The following is a 14295-nucleotide window of genomic DNA, read 5'->3' as shown; positions in this document are numbered from 1 at the left end:
TACAGGGTCTGATCTCCCCACACTGTACAATACAGGGTCTGATCTCCCCTGCACTGTACAATACAGGGTCTGATCTCCCCTGCACTGTACAATACAGGGTCTGATCTCCCCCACATGGTACAATACAGGGTCTTATCTCCCCACACTGTACAATACAGGGTCTGATCTCCCCCACACTGTACAATACAGGGTCTGATCTCCCCCACACTGTACAATACAGGGTCTGATCTCCCCTGCACTGTACAATACAGGGTCTGATCTCCCCCACATGGTACAATACAGGGTCTTATCTCCCCACACTGTACAATACAGGGTCTGATCTCCCCCACACTGTACAGTACAGGGTCTGATCTCCCCACAATGTACAATACAGGGTCTGATCTCCCCCACACTGTACAATACAGGGTCTGATCTCCCCACAATGTACAGTACAGGGTCTGATCTCCCCCACACTGTACAATACAGGATCTGATCTCCCCACGCTGTACAATACAGGGTCTGATCTCCCCACGCTGTACAATACATGGTCTGATCTCCCCACACTGTACAATGCAGAGTCTGATCTCCCCCACACTGTACAATACAGGGTCTGATCTCCCCACACTGTACAATACAGGCTCTGATCTCCCCACACTGTACAATACAGGCTCTGATCTCCCCACACTGTACAATACATGGTCTGATCTCCCCCACACTGTACAATACAGGCTCTGATCTCCCCCACACTGTACAATACAGAGTCTGATCTCCCCCACACTGTACAATACAGGCTCTGATCTCCCCACACTGTACAATACATGGTCTGATCTCCCCCACACTGTACAATACAGGCTCTGATCTCCCCCACACTGTACAATACAGAGTATGATCTCCCCCACACTGTACAATCCAGGCTCTGATCTCCCCCACTCTGTACAATACAGAGTCTGATCTCCCCACACTGTACAATACAGGGTCTGATCTCCCCACACTGTACAATACAGGATCTGATCTCGCCCACACTGTACAATACAGGGTCTGATCTCCCCACACTGTACAATACAGGCTCTGATCTCCCCACACTGTACAATGCAGAGTCTGATCTCCCCCACACTGTACAATACAGGCTCTGATCTCCCCACGCTGTACAATACATGGTCTGATCTCCCCACACTGTACAATACAGGGTCTGATCTCCCCATACTGTACAATACAGAGTCTGATCTCCCCCACACTGTACAATACAGGGTCTGATCTCCCCACACAGTACAATACAGGCTCTGATCTCCCCCACACTGTACAATACAGGGTCTGATCTTCCCCACACTGTACAATACAGGCTGTGATCTCCCCACAATGTACAATACAGGCTCTGATCTCCCCCACACTGTACAATACAGGGTCTGATCTCCCCCACACTGTACAATACAGGGTGTGATCTCCCCACACTGTACAATGCAGGGTCTGATCTCCACTGCACTGTACAACAGGGCCGTAACTACCTGTGTGCCTGGTGTGCCTGGCACACAGCGCAGTTGCCCTGAGGGCGCAACGGCCAGCGGCATGTAATGAGTCAAATTGACTACATACTGCCTCTACTGTGTGTGCCGCGCTGTGGAGGAGAGAGCAGCGCCGGAGGCAGCGGAGAAGGAGGAGATGGGACGGGGATTGGAGCCACAGAAGCGCTATGTCATTGGTAGTAAGCGCCGCTGCAGCTGTCCCCTCTCCTTCCGTATTGGCTGCCCGGCGCTGCTGTGGATGCTGGGATGCGGTTCCTTCATCCCAGCATCCACAGCAGCGCCGGGCAGCCAATATGGAAGGAGAGGGGACAGCTGCAGCGGCGCTTACTACCAATGAAATAGCGCTGCTGCGGCTTCAGTCCCCCTCCCTCGTCCTCCTTCTCCCCTGCCTCCGGAGCTGCCAGCACGAGGAGCCTGACTGCCAGCGGGAGAGATGGTAAGTATCTCTTTCTCTCTCTCTCTCTCTCTCTGTCTCTCTGTCTCTCTCTATCTTGTCTGCCGTTATGTGTAAAAGGGGGACTGTGCCTGCCGCAATGTGTAAAAAGGGGGACTGACTGCCGTTATGTGTAAAAAGGGGGATGCTGTCTGCCGCAATGTGTAAAAAAGGGGACTGGCTGCCGTCATGTGTAAGAAGGGGGACTGTGCCTGCAGTAATGTGTAAAAAGGGGACGCTGTCTGCCGTAATGTGTAAAAAGGGGGGCGCTGTCTGCCGTAATGTGTAAAAAGGGGACGCTGTCTGCCGTAATGTGTAAAAAGGGGACGCTGTCTGCCGTAATGTGTAAAAAGGGAACGCTGTCTGCCGTAATGTGTAAAAAGGGAACGCTGTCTGCCGTAATGTGTAAAAGGGGCTCTACCTGGTGTAGTAGCGCTACTGTGCAGCGTAATTTGAATAATGGAGACTACTGTGCACCGTAGTATGGATTGGTATTATTTTGTGGCCACGCCCCTTCCCCATGAAGCCACGCCCTATATATTTTTCGTGCGCCTACGTTGCGCACTGCCCCTATCTTGCATGGGGGCGCCAATGCCGTTTCTTGCACACAGCGCTAAAATGCCTAGTTTCGGCACTGCTGTACAATACAGGGTCTGATCTCCCCTGCACTGTAAAATCCCGACTCTATCTCCCCCACAATGTACAGTACTGTACACAGTACCAAAAATGATCCCACAACATAGTAAAATACAAGCAACACCGTACATACAAATACCTCCCAATGTATAATGAATATGGATTTGCTGCAATTTGATTCAATGCTGCATACACCATAATGAAGACCTTTCCTTGCTTTATAGGCTACCTTTAATAGTTGCGGTTCTTGATGTGCTGACGCCTTTTTCATTATGAGCTTCGCAGGAAAACGTAGAGGACTTATTGAGACCTAGAGGGGAGAACAGGAAACAATGTGTACAATACACAATAATACAATGATGCTCCATGCACAGGAGGAACAGATTTATAATCAGATCCAAGGTTATGCTGTAATCACATGCATAGCGGGTTTTCATTATTAACTTGTTTTATTTATTTTTTTAACATGAGAGTGCTACATTTTACAATGAAAAATAAAGCATTCCTAGGGTGACAATGGCACTTTGGGGACAAATAAATAAACCTTATTGCTAGTATTTCTATTAAACTCTCATTTACATGACAAAAAAAACCCTAAATGACAATTTTAGCTTTGCATAAAAAGTCAATCTTGTGATTCTTTCACTAGAGAGAAGGTTATAATAACAGGAACAGCTCAAACTTTTTTTTCTTTAAACAAGAACATTTTTTCTTCGGCGTTGTAATACATGCACCTGTTTTTATCATAGTTGCAAGGTTGGATCTAGACCTTGTGGCGCCCAGGGCGAAAAAATAGGGGCGTGGCTTCATGGAGAAGGGGCATGGTCAGTTATGCCCCCTGTAGCTGTGCCCTCAGTAGTTGTGCCCCCAGTACTGTGTCCCCTGAAGCGTTGTGCCCCCAGTAGTATTGCCCCCAGTACTGTGCCCCCTGTAGAGTTGTGCCCCCTAGTTGCGCCGCTTACAAAAAAAAAAAAATTAATACTCACAATCCCCGCTCCTGCTTCCCAACCGCTGCTGCCCTCCGTCTCCAGCCACCGGCGCCACTCCTCGGATCTATGGGAGAGACGTCATGATGTCTCTCCCATAGCACCGCATAGACACTAGAGGTCAATTAAGACCTCCAGTGTCTATGTGCCGCTCCCACAATGCAGTGCGGTGCGCGATGACTTCATCGCAAACCACATAGCACTGCATCTACACAACACCGGGCGGCACCAGTAGCGGATCTTGCCATGGCGGCGGCGCCCTCCGGATGGAGGCGGCACCCTCCGGAAGGCAACGCCCCGGGCAAAAATCCTGCTTGCCCGTAGCAAGATCCGCTACTGCATAGTTGCTTACCCCCCACCGGAATGACCAGGAGACTCCAATATCTGACATTTCTTCCAGAAGAACTTACCTACCTGGAGGGTAAAATAGGGAAAGATCAAGATCCACTTCCACCTCGTGCTGAAGCTGCTGCCACTAGTCATGGACGAGATGATGAAATGCCATCAACGTCGTCTGCCAAGGCCGATGCACAATGTCATAGTAGAGAGCATGTAAAATCCAAAAAAATAAAGCTCAGTAAAATGACCCAAAAATCTAAATCAAAATCGTCTGAGGAGAAGCGTAAACTTGCCAATGTGCCATTTACGACACGGAGTGGCAAGGAATGGCTGAGGCCCTGGCCTATGTTCAAGGCTAGTGGTTCAGCTTCACCTGAGGATGGAAGCACTCATCCTCCTGCTAGAAAACTTAAAAGAGTTAAGATGGCAAAAGCACAGCAAAGAACTGTGCGTTCTTCTAAATCACAAATACCCAAGGAGAGTCCAATTGTGTCGGTTGCGATGCCTGACCTTCCCAACACTGGACGGGAAGAGGTTGCGCCTTCCACCATTTGCACACCCCCTGCAATTGCTTGAAGGAGCACCCGCAGTCCAGTTCCTGATAGTCAAATTGAAGATGTCACTGTTGAAGTACATCAGGATGAGGATATGGGTGTTGCTGGCGCTGGGGAGGAAATTGACAAGGAGGATTCTGATGGTGAGGTGGTTTGTTTAAGTCAGGCACCCGGGGAGACACCTGTTGTCCGTGGGAGGAATATGGCCATTGACATGCCTGGTCAAAATACAAAAAAAAATCAGCTCTTCGGTGTGGAATTATTTCAACAGAAATGCGGACAACTGGTGTCAAGCCGTGTGTTGCCTTTGTCAAGCTGTAATAAGTAGGGGTAAGGACGTTAACCACCTAGGAACATCCTCCCTTATACGTCACCTGGACCGCATTCATCAGAAGTCAGTGACAAGTTCAAAAACTTTGGATGACAGCGGAAGCAGTCCACTGACCACTAAATCCCTTCCTCTTGTAATCAAGCTCCTGCAAACCACACCACCAACTCCCTCAGTGTCAATTTCCTCCTTACACAGGAAAGCCAATAGTCCTGCAGGCCATGTCACTGGCAAGTCTGACGAGTCCTCTCCTGCCTGGGATTCCTCCAATGCATCCTTGAGTGTAACGCCTCCTGCTGCTGGCGCTGCTGTTGTTGCTGCTGGGAGTCGATCGTCATCCCAGAGGGGAAGTCGGAAGACTACTTGTACTGCTTCCAGTAAGCAATTGACTGTCCAACAGTCCTTTGCGAGGAAGATGAAATATCACAGCAGTCATCCTGCTGCAAAGCGGATAACTCAGGCCTTGGCAGCCTGGGCGATGAGATACGTGTTTCCGGTATCCACCGTTAATTCACAGGCAACTAGAGACTTGATTGAGGTACTGTGTCCCCGGTACCAAATACCATCTAGGTTCCATTTCTCTAGGCAGGTGAAAATGTACACAGACGTCAGAAAAAGAGTCACCAGTGTCCTAAAAAATGCAGTTGTACCCAATGTCCACTTAACCACGGACATGTGGACAAGTGGAGCAGCGCAGACTCAGGACTATGTGACTGTGACAGCCCACTGGGTAGATGTATTGCCTCCCGCAGCAAGAACAGCAGCGGTGGCACCAGTAGCAGCATCTCGCAAACGCCGACTCGTTCCTAGGCAGGCTACGTTTTGTATCACCGCTAAGAGGCACACAGCTGACAACCTCTTACGGAAACTGAGGAACATCATCGCAGAATGGCTTACCCCAATTGGACTCTCCTGGGGATTTGTGACATCGGACAACGCCACCAATATTGTGCGTGCATTACATCTGAGCAAATTCCAGCACGTCCCATGTTTTGCACATACATTGAATTTGGTGGTGCAGAATTATTTAAAAATGACAGGGGCGTGCAAGAGATGCTGTCGGTGGCCCGAAGAATTGCGGCCCACTTTCGGCATTCAGCCACCGCGTGCCGAAGACTGGAGCACCAGCAAACAGTCCTGAACCTGCCCTGCCATCATCTGAAGCAAGAGGTGGTAACGAGGTGGAATTCAACCCTCTATATGCTTCAGAGGATGGCGGAGCAGCAAAAGGCCATTCAAGCCTATACATCTGCCTACGATATAGGCAAAGGAGGGGGAATGCACCTGACTCAAGCGCAGTGGAGAATGATTTCAACGTTGTGCAAGGTTCTGCAACCCTTTGAACTTGCCACACGTGAAGTCAGTTCAGACACTGCCAGCCTGAGTCAGGTCATTCCCCTCATCAGGCTTTTGCAGAAGAAGCTGGAGACATTGAAGGAGGAGCTAAAACAGAGCGATTCCGCTAGGCATGTGGGACTTGTGGATGGAGCCCATAATTCGCTTAACCAGGATTCACGGGTGGTCAATCTGTTGAAATCAGAGCACTACATTTTGGCCACCGTGCTCGATCCTAGATTTAAAACCTACGTTGTATCTCTCTTTCCGGCAGACACAAGTCTGCAGAGGTTCAAAGACCTGCTGGTGAGAAAATTGTCAAGTCAAGCGGACTGTGACCCGTCAACAGCTCCTCCTTCACATTCTCCCGCAACTGGGGCAGCGAGGAAAAGGCTAAGAATTCCGAGCCCACCCGCTGGCGGTGATGCAGGGCAGTCTGGAGCGAGTGCTGACATCTGGTCCGGACTGAAGGACCTGCCAACGATTACTGACATGTCGTCTACTGTCACTGCATATGATTCTCTCACCATTGAAAGAATGGTGGAGGATTATATGAGTGACCGTATCCAAGTAGGCACGTCAGACAGTCCGTACGTATACTGGCAGGAAAAAGAGGCCATTTGGAGGCCCTTGCAGAAACTGGCTTTATTTTACCTAAATTGCCCCCCCTCCAGTGTGTACTCTAAAGAGTATTTAGTGCAGCCGCTCATCTTGTCAGCAATCGGCGTACGAGGTTACTTCCATAAAATGTGGAGAAGATGATGTTCATCAAAATGAATTATAATCAATTCCTCCGTGGAGACATTCACCAGCAATTGCCTCCAGAAAGTACACAGGGACCTGAGATGGTGGATTCCAGTGGGGACGAATTAATAATCTGTGAGGAGGGGGATGTACACAGTGAAAGGGGTGAGGAATCGGACGATGAGGAGGAGGTGGACATCTTGCCTCTGTAGAGCCAGTTTGTGCAAGGAGAGATTGATTGCTTCTTTTTTGGTGGGGGCCCAAACCAACCAGTCATTTCAGTCACAGTTGTGTGGCAGACCCTGTCGCTGAAATGATGGGTTTGTTAAAGTGTGCATGTTCTGTTTATACAACATAAGGGTGGGTGGGAGGGCCCAAGGACAATTCCATCTTGCACCTCTTTTTTCTTTCATTTTTATTTGCATCCTGTGCTGTTTGGGGACTATTTTTTTGAAGTGCCATCCTGCCTGACACTGCAGTGCCACTCCTAGATGGGCCAGGTGTTTGTGTCGGCCACTTGGGTCGCTTAGCTTAGCCATCCAGCGACCTTGGTGCACCTCTTTTTTTCTTTGCATCATGTGCTGTTTGGGGACTATTTTTTTTAAGTGCCATCCTGTCTGACACTGCAGTGCCACTCCTAGATGGGCCAGGTGTTTGTGTCGGCCACTTGGGTCGCTTAGCTTAGTCACACAGCTACCTCATTGCGCCTCTTTTTTTCTTTGCATCATGTGCTGTTTGGGGACTATTTTTTTGGAGTGCCATCCTGTCTGACACTGCAGTGCCACTCCTATATGGGCCAGGTGTTTGTGTCGGCCACTTGGGTCGCTTAGCTTAGTCATCCAGCGACCTCTGTGCAAATTTTAGGACTAAAAATAATATTGTGAGTTGTTCAGAATAGACTGAAAATGAGTGGAAATTATGGTTATTGAGGTTAATAATACTATGGGATCAAAATGACCCCCAAATTCTATGATTTAAGCTGTTTTTGAGGGGTTTTTGTAAAAAAACACCCGAATCCAAAACACACCCGAATCCGACAAAGAATTTTCAGGGAGGTTTTGCCAAAACGCGTCCGAATCAAAACACGGCTGCGGAACCGAATCCAAAACCAAAACACAAAACCCGAAAAATTTCCAGTGCACATCACTAATCTGCATAGACTGGTCTGACTGAGTTCTAACTCGGGGGTCTATTCATGAAGCAGCGAAAAGAGAGGAGAAGTGAGCCAGTGGAGAAGTTGCCCATGGCAACCAATCAGCTGCGCTGTATAATTTTTTAGTATGCAAATTATAAATGTTACTTCAATGCTAATTGGTTGCCATGCAACTTCTCCACTGGCTTACCGCACTGTTTTCACTGCTTCATAAATAAATTCCTAAACGCTTACCACCCTGGGCACGTATCACCAAGGGCACTGCTCAGCTGGCATGTAGATATTTTATTGTTCAGTTACAGTAATAAGAAATTCTTTTTATGGCTGGGACTAGGGCTTTAATAACAAGTACTGTATGCCCTTAGTCCTGCCTGTGTAACTCAAACTGTAAAGTCATAGGCGTTTTCTATAATGGATAGAGTGTTTGCGGTCAAACGGGCCGCTGGGTCCACACCGCGAACCATGCATTCATATTTAATTACTTATCTCTCCGGAGTCCCGCGTAGGCCCTGCTGATGGCGGAGAAATCACTCGGAAAATGGAGTGGCGGCCATTTTCCCAGTGATTTGCACATGAGCAGTAAAGACTTGTCTCCGGGAACATGGCAGGCGACATGTTTCCGGAGTTTACGGTGCCGCTGAGAGCAGGGGGCTTACAGAGAGGAATCTGCACATGGGTCCCGTCCTCTTTAAAGCTGCCCCTGTGTATATTACACAGTGGGACTACGTAAGTGTGGTTTTTCAGGAAAGCATAACAATGCTAATTGAGCATTAAACTTATTCCAGCGTTAGGAAAAATAGATTCAAAATGTATTGAAAAGTAAAAATAAACATAATAAAATCCAGCTCACATACTAACAAACCACACTAATTACAGACAGATGCAAAGCCTCATAACAAAGCCTCACGCCATGATATAAGACAGGTCTCTCATGTATAATATGCAGAGTTTATAGGGTAGTAACATCTCATCATGTCTTCTGACCAATTTTCCAGGAGCGTTTTTCAGTCACGTGTGTTTTCCTGCCGTACAGTCACATTTACCCTGTATATTTATTTATTATTATGCCTTGTGGCATTTTTAGCTGTCTATAATATCGCCTCTTATGACCAGATGTACAGTATTACACCCCATGGGCAAATGTATTCTTCTTTCTACAGTATATCTCACGCTTTGCATAGGAAAGTTACGCCAAGACAGCATGGGTGTAGGCCTAGATAGATTGGGAGAATCCATATTTGTAGCGAAAAAAGACATATTTGCCATAGTCTGCTTCATAAATAGATCCCTACAATTGGATTTACATATTTTTGGAATAGTTTGTCTATACTGTATGTCACAGCAACCCAGCAATATATAAAGAATTAATTTGACCGTCTCAAATGAATGGACTATATTACTGTATGTATACTCTGTGCAATAACAAGGTGAATGACCACAATATGTACTTACAGGTGGTTATACTCTACAGATTCCCTTGTTGTATTGTCCTGGTCTGCATTCACACTCTTATCATTGATGAACACAGAATCAAATGTATTCTTTCTTCCGGCATGTTCAGTGGTCAAATGAGGGCAGTCATTACTGTGAGCAGCTACCATATTATATTGTTGTTGTGACAATGACTCATGTGATCATTCCAAGCCAGTGTATTGAAAGGTGGCAGCTTAATGATGATGATGACCCCTTAAGTTTCTCAGAAGCAGTCCCAGTGGGATGCATACCTCCCAACTGTCCCAATTTACGGGCACACGTGGCTTAGCCGCGCTGGAGTCCCGATTTCATATTTTTTAATGTTGGGAGGTATGGTGATGCCTTCAGCATCTCTGCGCGGTCGGGATGCCAGTGGTCATGTGACCGTCGCCGGAATCCCGACATCACTCAAAAGACTGGCTCTGGAACACTGAAAGCCAACATCCTGGTTAGGGGGTTTCCCCTGTACCCCTGTGGGCCAGTCCGAACTTGGCCCTAGCCGCCACCCCCGGAGGGTTAGGGTAGGGGAGGGTTAAAATACTTACCCCCTCTGGTGTTGGGATCTTCATTGTCGGGATGACACTAGAGATGAGCGGATTCGGTTTTACTCGGATTTACTCGGTTCTCAAAATGGCATCTGATTGGCTATCCAAAACACGTGACATCCGTGAGCCAATAAGATGCCGTTTTGAGAACCGAGTAAATCCGAGTAAAACCGAATCCGCTCATCTCTAGATGACACTGTTGGTCATGTGACTAATGGCATCGCAACTGATGGACTGATATACCGGACCCATTCCAGTGTGTGAGCTTTCAGATGCCTTACTCGTAGACCCCCACAGTGTGTATTGGGAAGAGGGACAGTGGGGGTAATTCAGAGTTGATCACAGCAGCAAATTTGTTAGCAGTTGGGCAAAACGCACACATACAAGCTCAACAGCCAGACACTGTACAAAATATGGGCCCGCATATTTGCGCAAATGTGTGCTAAGAACTTCAATTATACTCCATTTTAATTGTGAGAGTTTATTTAAATTATTTTTACTATCAGTGTTCTTAGTGCTAGGAGTGTGCATCTGCATCTCTCTTCCTCCAGCATAGTATTAGAAGCCTCAGCATAATAGCACCTCTTGAAATCTTTAGTATTAGGGTGTGCAGTCCAGGCCCCCCTTTTTTCCACTGTACAAAATATGCTTACACACTCACCCACACCAGTAACACACTCACCCACACCAGTAGCACAGGACTAGAGACCTAATCGCAGCAGAAATTTGTTAGCTAATGGGCAAAACCATGTGCAGGAAGGGGGGGGGGGGCAGATGCAACATGTGCAGATTTGGGTGGGGTGTATTTAACTGAAATTTAAATTGCAGTGTAAAAATAAAGCTGCCATTATTTACCCTGCGCAGAAACAATATGACCCACCCAAATCTAACTCTCTCTGCAAATGTCATATCTGCCCCCCCCCACCTGCAGTGCACATGGTTTTGCTCAACTGCCAACAAATTTGCTGCTGCGATCAACTCTGAAATTCCCCCAGTATCTTTTATTCTTGGGAATGCAGCACTGGACTGTGATATCATAGCCAAGCACCACGCTCCCTGTCCATTACAAAGATGGAGGACAGCACAATTCTGAGCTGTCATCTGGTGCACCTTCGCCAGAAATGTATCAAACATTCTAAAGAGTGGACAAGTGGAGAAGTTGCCCATAGCAACTAATCAACTATAAAGTTTACTTTATAAATGCTTCTTCAAGTACATCCAGTTCTCACGGGTTCTGGTCATATGACCGGCGCTCGTGATCCCAGTGGTAACCATGCCGTCGCCGGGATTCCGAGCAATCAAAATGCCGGCAAACAGTATGCCAACCCACAGGCACTATTCCCACGACACCCATAGAGTGGGAATAGAATCTGTGGCGAGTGCAGCGAGCCACGAGCCCGCAAGGGGCTTTGTTGCGCTCGCCCCCTCTCCCGGGGTCGGTATGCTGACCGTCGGGATCTCCAGCACCGGTCTGCCAGCCCCAACCCATTTCTCACAGCTGCATACCTCCCAAAATCTTGTAATTGAGATTCAAGACTGTTGCGCACTGAAGACGCAACTGTCCAAGAAGGGGGTATGGCTGTGATGAAACGGGCCTTGGCTGCATAGGAAATGCCATGTCCACGAGCCCCGCACCCTGTTCTTCATCATTGTGGGGGCATGCCCGGTGCTCCGGAAAGCTGCTGGCCATGCCTCCAGTCGCTTTCGCCAGAGAATAGACGCTGTGTGCTTGTACACAGCATCTATTCACCGCTGCTCTGCTGAGCAGAGCAGCAAGTGAGAAGGGACCCCCAAACTAACCCCCCAACCCCTCCAACTGCTCCTCGGACACAAGGAACGTACCCAAAAAACTGGACTGTCCCACAAAAATCGGGACAGTTGGGAGCCATGAGGCTGTCCCAGTCTATGCAGTGCAGTCTCAATTTGAGGTCTGTATATAGCTGTCCTGTCACCGGACATGTCTGTCCTGTGGTTGGAAAGTTGCGAGGTAGCTTAACTTCTACTCTGCCCTGCTACTAGTGTGTGCGGCAATGAATGGGTGTTTGGATATGAGGTTATGAAGGAACAGCAAAGTTCCAATAGCACTGCACCAGTTTCCACGGAAGATAGGGCTTCAGCGATTTGATAATAGGCTCGAATGTAACTAAAGATTCCTGTTAATAAATATATCAGCATTAATAAGTTTGTACTGGAAAGAAGCAGATACAGAGAATCACGTCTGTTGCTGGGCAGGAGAGACTGGCACACCTGGTCCTACTCTTGATTTGATATTAGTTTAGGCACTGCTTACATAATGTTCTTCCTCAGGGCAGTCATTATGTTTCCCAATACTTCCCTAGGAGAGACTGGTATGTCTAACTGTTCTATATTAGATGAGCTAATAACTGAAACACTCCAAAATAAACACGTAATACGTCATGCCCTGCGTCAGCCTCCACAGCGGAGAGGACTTGAAGATTATGGAAATGGGAAAAAAAGACAGAAATGGGAACAGCCTGTCCTGCTGCTCTGTGAAACTGAACCAAGGCCCCAATCCCGCTTTTCTGTCACTTTAGGCTTAATTCTATAAATAGAAACAGGGTACAGTAACTTTGGGGGGGACTGGTAAGCGACGTTGTATAATGTAGGGCTGTGTATATACCCAGTATGGATCTGTGACATGTGGGACTGCACCAGGGACAAGGAAACTATTTCAAATCAACCACACACAGCACATATACTGAGCTCTGTCTGTATGCGGTACGCCTGTACTGACCCACAGCTGTGTGTGTATATATCATAGGGCGGTAGTGCCTGTACTGAGCTATGGCTGTGTGTGTATACATGTCATAGTATTACGCTGTGTGTGGTGTTGTGCTGTGTGTACATGTCAGGGTGTTGTGCTGTGTGTATATGTCAGGGTGTTGTGCTGTGTGTACCTGTCAGGTTGTTGTGTTGTGTGCATCAGTCAGGGTGTTTTGCTGTGTGTACCTGACTGTCAGGGTGCTGTGCTGTGTGTACATGTCAGGGAGTTGTGCTGTGTGTACATGTCAGAGTATTACGCTGTGTGTACCTGTCAGGTTGTTGTGTTGTGTGCATCAGTCATGGCGTTGTGCTGTGTGTACCTGTCAGGGTGTTGTGCTGTGTGTACCTGTCATGGTGCGGTGCTGTGTGTACATGTCAGGGTGCTGTGCTGTGTGTACCTGTCAGGGTGCGGTGCTGTGTGTACATGTCAGGGTGTTGTGATGTGTGTAGTGCACGTTGCTACATTGTTTATTAGTGTTAGGAACATTGCGGGTTAAAGTAATTGTTTTCCAGCATTTAGTTACATTAATTGTGTGTAAATTTAGCTGTGAGGAACTGCTACTAATGATGATGTGCCCAGAGAGCGTGAGATTGAGTAAGTGAGCATACCACAGGGAGAGGAATGTGAGGCAGACAATGAGTGAGGGGGGGACAGGGGGGAATAGATGCAGTCTGGGAAGGGAGGGTTATGGAGGACCTAAATACCAGAGACAGGGGAGAGATAACACACAGACTCATCCCTGACAGTCTCCTCCTGTCACTTGTGCTGGACATAAGACCATCGTGCTCACATGTTCCTGGGTAGCGTGGTCCGAAATCCCCCCTCCCTTCCCTCAGCTGGGCACCAGATCTCCCCCTCTATGCCAGATGTGCTGTGGAGGGATTGGAGCATCTGGGACTGATCAGACCTTGGTTTACCCCCCCTCCCTAGACAGAGCAATGGAGACAACAACACAGCTGCCTTGTGGTCATCCCACTGACGTTCTTATGGAACAGAACTCCCAGCATCTCAGGGCTGCTCTATTATGTAATACTGCCTGTGATTAACAGGGGGACATGACAAACACTAATATACAGCATAGTTACCTACCCTCCCTTATTCTGCAGGAGACTCCCTGATATAGTAGCAATCTCCCTCACTCCCTGAATAGACCAGCAATCTCCCTGATTGTACCTTACCCCAATTATACCCCTTTTTCACCGCCAGCATATAACACAGGATATTGCACATGAACGTGCATAACTCGTGATGCTGGTTGGTGTAAAAGGGTTGAGTTGGAATAATCTGGGTCGAGTGGCCCGGTATTCCAACTCGAGTAGTTTGCAGGGTTGAATATGGGCAAACTGTGCTGTGTAAACGGGAGCGACCCGGATGTAAAAGCAGTATTATGTAGCTATTACACTCTTGGAGGGGGAGAATTCAGAGATACACACATTCATATGGGCTCATGAGTCCCATTTCCCTGCATTGGTTATAGGCACAATG

General features: G+C 47.9%; 1 protein-coding gene across 1 annotated transcript in view; it reads right to left on the bottom strand.

The window, feature by feature from the left end:
* AXL (AXL receptor tyrosine kinase) overlaps positions 1-14295 on the bottom strand; it is a 208195-nt gene that overhangs the window by 143682 nt on the left and 50218 nt on the right. The window contains exon 5 of the mRNA XM_063937829.1: positions 2798-2878. Coding sequence (XP_063793899.1) covers positions 2798-2878 — 81 coding nt within the window. The remainder of the gene's footprint in view (positions 1-2797; positions 2879-14295) is intronic.

This window comes from Pseudophryne corroboree, chromosome 8 (genome assembly GCF_028390025.1).
Source record: "Pseudophryne corroboree isolate aPseCor3 chromosome 8, aPseCor3.hap2, whole genome shotgun sequence".
Taxonomy (NCBI): Eukaryota; Metazoa; Chordata; class Amphibia; order Anura; family Myobatrachidae; genus Pseudophryne; species Pseudophryne corroboree.
The sequence above is the reverse complement of the archived record's forward strand: the minus strand, read 5'-3'. Positions and strand labels throughout refer to the sequence as shown.